The following is a 5,784-nucleotide window of genomic DNA, read 5'->3' on the forward strand; positions in this document are numbered from 1 at the left end:
CAGACTATATTGGCAAATCACTCTTTGACACAAAACATATAATTAATGACGATCTGAACAAAGATGTACTAAAAGAATTATATGATTTAATATCATTAATTTTTAAGGTACCCTCTAACAGTGTGTCTGTTGAGCGCAGTTTTTCAACCACGAAGCGAATTGATACATTGGCAAGAAACACACTCGGTCGGAGGAAAGATCGTCGTCACTAGCATTGCTTTCGGTAGAAAAAGAGCCTTTTAATACTTTGACGGAATCAACGACAAGCTATTTTTATGATAAAGTAATTAACGACTTTGCGGGAAAAAATTTGCCTAATAGAGTTAGTTTATAAAAAATAATAAAAACAAGTTTTTAAATCTTTGTTTTGTGTCAATTATCTATTTTAGAATGAAAGTAAATAAATTGTTTATTTTTGTTATTTCCAGTATTTGTTCAAAATTTTTATGGAAACACAGCTTTCCTATCATCAAATGTCACGGCACGCCACTGTTAAAAGAAACAACAAAAGAGTGTATTATCTTCTTACTATTCCAAGTAAATAAATAGATTTAACAAATAAATTAGCTGCCTCATACCTCGAGATGTCTACGTAAGAAGGCAACGGAATATGGTTTAAAATTATTTTCTGTCACCATTCCTTTAACTTTTTTTACTGCCTTCATTTTATTTTACTCTTTGCACCCCGGGACACAAAGCAATAGTAATATAGACTAATAAACGTATCGAGAATAATAAGAAACGCAACGCGACGACGCTCCGAGCCGAGGTAAATATTAACTCGAGATTCGAATTCAATCTTTTTACAAACGGATAGTAACAAAACCATATGCAAATAGTAATACGAAACAGAAGTAATCATCCTATACAATTATATTAGGCTTCTTATAATGTACTTGGCAATTAACTGATTATCGCGCGCGTGACGCGCGTCGTACGCGCCGCGCAACAATACCTATTTCGTCTATTGCTGCGTTAACAATAATTGCTAATAATATAGTTTTGGCGATTGTCAAAGCGAAATTTTTGTCGAAGTTATTCGATGCGAGTTAATTTTCTGTTTATTATTTTGTTGAAGATGAGTTTTATCAGTAAGTTTACCACTTCCTCTTATACATATAATTTTATTCATTAGATCACCGCGGGTTAACAACGTAAATAAAAGCATCGCGTTAAATGTAACTTATAGAAAATAAATGAAAATATTCTAATGTAAACTATGATAATGATCAATTCTGTACTTTCTCGTTTCAATGAGTTAATTACATGTAATAATTATAAAATTATTATTTACAGATGTTGATTGTTATTGCATTGAAACTATTTTCTGGTACGAAGATGGTTTTTATGTTACTTATGATTATCAAGTAAGTGAAAAAATACAATTTTATCTTACTTTATCTTACAGTAAATATTCATACAATAACGGAAATAAATTATACAAGTGATGTTAAGATTGCATAAAAATAATACAAATACTTAATATTTTTATAACTAATTAATTCTGTTTTACATTTTAGTATTTCATACCAAATGGCGAATATAGACATTATTCACTACTTTTTCCATATCAGCAAGCTTCTGTACCGCTTGCTTACGGACATCCAAGTCAAGACGGTTTATACGGACCGCCATTAGAAGGATTTCAGACCCCAAATTATTGGTCAGAGGCGGAAGTGGTTTCAAATGAACCTTTCCAAGAAGAGCAGCAGTTTGAAGTGGCAACAAATATACCAGAATTTTGGCCACGGGCAGAGATGGAAGAAAATGAACTTCTAGAAGTTCAAATGCGAATAAACGAATCGGAGTCTCCTGTAGCCGAGACGTCGCTACATTCGATTCAACCAAATATGTTGGAAAATAATCCTCAATCGGAATGTGAGACTCAAAAAGAAGTGTCCGAACATGAAATTGTCGTTCCGGATATAATAAAAAATAAAGATTCTTTATTAGAAACTCGTGAAGATTTTTCGATATCTACGCATCCACATAATAATGGTAAATTATATTAAATTTACATTAATAATAACATACAAAATACATAAAACACAAACTAATATATTAATGATTATGTACCAATAACAACAGTTATATTTAAAATAAGTGTTCGTAGGGCTAATGAAATAAAGCCCAGGCCGTATCCCTACAGCCAATAGACCATTTAGATCTTGTACAATAACAGTTTAATTACAAAATCCCTAGAAAACATTTTATATAATTTTAAGTATATAAATAAACATAAATAGTAAATGTAATTCATCAGTACAAATACGACTATAGAGAAAACAGTCAGATATGTGGACTACGACCCCGTAATTTTTGTGTCGGGTGTCCACAACTCTGGCTAATTATAATGGAATGTTCATTCACGAAATATAATAATACAATTTTAAGAATTTTTTGAAACAAATTTATTAAATATTCATAATAAATTTCAACATAAAGTTATAGTATTTTGTACATTTAATATAAAAGAAATTTATTTGCTTTAATATTTTGTATCACTTTGAAATAAAGTTTAGTGATTTTTTTTTTCGTGCATTGCTATACTTTAGAAGTGGAATCAGAACCTGGAATTTCATATACAAGTGATTCTGATACGGATAATTCCGCATCTTTCAATACAGAAGAAATTGTGGAGCAAGTTAAACAAACTGAAACAACAATGAACGTAACAGGAGACACCACAATTGACGAATCGGAAGATTTCGATGTCGACGAAGTTTCTATTACTGTAAGTTTACATATGATTAGATTATTCTTTTCGGCAAATTTCTTGATATTTACATCGCTTAATAAATACAACATTGTAATAGCAGTAGACATTGTAAAAAACACTCGATATAAATTGGCCAAATGTATAAGAAAATATTCTTAAAGGCCATTAAATAAATTAACTAAAAACTGTCAAATACTGTTTGAATTGAATGTGTAAATTTACTAAATCTTAATAAATATTTTAAAATTAAATTTTAGTTTCCAACGAAATCCGATCTCCTGAATATGCCTCCCGCGTGGATAAAGGACGAATTCTACGAAAGACCTCTGAAATGCGCTTTTAGATATTTAGAAAAAACATCGTTAGTCAAAGAAGTGATATACGAGGAAGAAGAATTTTATTATATCGAAGACGAACTGTCCGAGCTATCCGAAAGCGATGAATTAGAAACGAGCACTACAATAAGTGAAGATGACAATGACTTTCATTCCAATGAAAAATCTGATGAGGTCGATACTGAAACTGACGTATCGATATTCGGTGATATATTTGAATCCTTATCCGAAAGTGAATCACCAATTGATGTAAATATTGAACCATCCCATTCATCAGACAAAGATGAAATGATAACACCTGGCAATGGCGAGGAAACGATTCGAGTGAAGAAATGTAAAGAAGGTAAGATACGTTATATAGTATTTATCTCCTTAATGCTTTTCTTCATTTGTATAACTAAACATTGTTTTAATATGCGAAGAATTCTCAAATTTCCAGAATAGTTTACTTTGAAAATAATAACACGTTGTTAGCCGTAAAGCACATTTATATATTAAAGTAGTTCTGACGAGTTTTAATACATTGACAGACCCAATCTTAATTATACTTTATCGTGTTTGATGTAGCAGTTTATAACTTCAATAGAAATTTTAAGAGACGTTTTAAACAGTAAGATTGTCTTTTTTGCAGAAAAAAGCGAGGAAAGAAACAAAGATCCAATAAACAATGAAACTGAGAATTTCACAAAGGAAATTCATATCCAAGAAACGAAAAACGACGAAGATAAAAGTTTCGTTGGAGCAGAAATCATTTCGGAATCTGTTAAAAACGTAAGAAAACGATTATCTATTCCTACTTTTGTCGACATTTATAAATAATATATGTAAATTAATATAATAACTACAGTATTCATTTTATAAAATGGACATTTCTAAATCTGTAATAATCATGAAATACTGTATTTAAACTGGTTGCAATTATTACTTATATTTATCTGAATTTACAATTAACTTACTAATTTAAACTGTTTGAGATTTTGTTTTTAATGTTGTTTAATGCATGACAATTAATAATTTTTATGTAAAATTATTTTATTTCAAAACGTTTAGAAATGTTACAACTTAAAATACATTTTCACAATTAGGTATTATTGATAACACTTAGAAATAACAATGCGTGTCTTTCTAATAGCGATTTTTTATGCCATTTCTAACCGTTTGATTTTCGTAGGGCAATTTCATTTATTAGTATTCAAACGTCGTTATATAAAATATAATCACACATCTTTATTTATGTTCATTTATTGAATGAATTGTTTACTAATTCGGAGTATTTTTGTCATTTTTACATCAAAATATTTTAAAAGTTTAAAAGTTTTTTAATTGATGTCGAGTACAATTAATTTTTTCTGCAAAAAAAACACTTTATATATAAGCCTAGAATATTTCGTTTTATATTTTTAAGATACTTGAAAATTGTTTTATATTATTTTTGATTTATTAAAATATTTATACTTTTTTCAGGAACCTCCAAAATGTTTGGACGTTGTGATGCAGATTCTCAGAAGAATGACATTTTTCATTTTTCCCTGCATTAAACCAAAGCATTCGTGTGATGGATAACTGAAAGAGAATTTTAATTCTTATAATGTGTTGACGTCCCCAATATTAATCGGGATAAGACTTTTTCTGTTTATTAGAATCGAGAATCGAAATAATAATGGATTCGTGCCCCCTCGTGCCCGAAAAACTTCACATGACCATTCGGTCATGTGAAGTTTTTCGGGCTACATCTAAGTATGTGCCAGTATCCCCATAGAAACTCTTAACGGGAGGTACAAGATCTTACCATATGACAGGTGTGTTACGTTGTCGTATCCCATCAACCCAATGCAACCGAAAAGGTGGGTCATACAGAGTGCAATGTCGTACCCCTGTTAATTCGATGACACTTCAATAATCGTGTGACTAATTCATTGAACAAACTTTAATTGTTTTAGACAAATATTTTGAAATAACCCATTTATTTTTGGTTAGTTAATTAATATTCTTGATTTAAAGTGTTATACTTTATCGAGTTCAGTGTTTTGTACGAGTTCAGTGGTGGAAAATACCACAATTTTATATCTTAATTGTTAGATGAAATACAAATTTCCGGCATTAATTTATTGGTATAAGTAATTTATAAGAAAACGGATTTTTCGTATCTTAATTTCATTTTATTTTAATATTTTCAGAAAAGAAAATTTAAAAAAAATTGAAATTTAAGTTTATTCAAATGAACGGAGATAAAATTCTGAAGATAATCGAATTTAAAACTTCAAAATCAACTTCCAAAATTATTTACAATGAAATTGGAAAATTTCTAATCAAATTTAACAATTTTAATAATGATTATCTGAAAATTTTTAACACATCTAATTAAATGATGATGATTTTCAAATTGACATCCAATTAAGCAAAATTATTAATTTCCTAATTAATATATTTAATTTAAAATGCATGTATTTAAATTGATTCATTCAATAAACGTTATTGATATTTTCGGATTCTGTCTGATGTTTTTATTTATTTTCTGATTTATCACTTTATATTACACAGATGATGTAAATTACTTTACCGTAAATAAAATTCAAGCGACAACAATAAATATATTTTCAATTGAAGGTGATGAGAAATGCCCCGAAATTTTCTGATACCGTATATTCTTGTCTGTTGAATTTACTGTCGCATGCACTCCTTTGCCTATATTGCTTTAGCTGTCTTAGATCATCTCGCTGTGGGTAATTC

At 29.3% G+C, this 5,784-nt stretch overlaps 1 protein-coding gene across 1 annotated transcript; it reads left to right on the forward strand.

Moving 5' to 3' along the window:
- Window positions 1-1,007: 1,007 nt before the first annotated feature.
- LOC111619979 lies at window positions 1,008-4,617 on the forward strand. The gene is made up of 7 exons (XM_023361822.1): window positions 1,008-1,091; window positions 1,297-1,367; window positions 1,521-1,998; window positions 2,556-2,734; window positions 2,977-3,397; window positions 3,686-3,825; window positions 4,519-4,617. The coding sequence occupies exons 1-7, from the start codon at window positions 1,043-1,045 to the stop codon at window positions 4,615-4,617; spliced, it is 1,437 nt and encodes a 478-aa protein (XP_023217590.1). The 5' UTR covers window positions 1,008-1,042.
- The last annotated feature ends 1,167 nt before the right edge of the window (window positions 4,618-5,784 follow it).

The sequence above is a fragment of the Centruroides sculpturatus genome, unplaced genomic scaffold (assembly GCF_000671375.1).
Source record: "Centruroides sculpturatus isolate CEXI.00-Female unplaced genomic scaffold, Cexi_2.0 scaffold117, whole genome shotgun sequence".
NCBI classification, from domain to species: Eukaryota; Metazoa; Arthropoda; class Arachnida; order Scorpiones; family Buthidae; genus Centruroides; species Centruroides sculpturatus.

Bases quoted from the DNA above. Each gene is read 5' to 3' on its own strand.
- LOC111619979 (XM_023361822.1), top strand. From the start codon at position 1,043: ATGCGAGTTAATTTTCTGTTTATTATTTTGTTGAAGATGAGTTTTATC. The intron at 1,092-1,296 runs GTAAGTTTACCA...TATTATTTACAG, and splicing joins GTTGAAGATGAGTTTTATCA to ATGTTGATTGTTATTGCATT. The intron at 3,398-3,685 runs GTAAGATACGTT...TCTTTTTTGCAG, and splicing joins AGTGAAGAAATGTAAAGAAG to AAAAAAGCGAGGAAAGAAAC.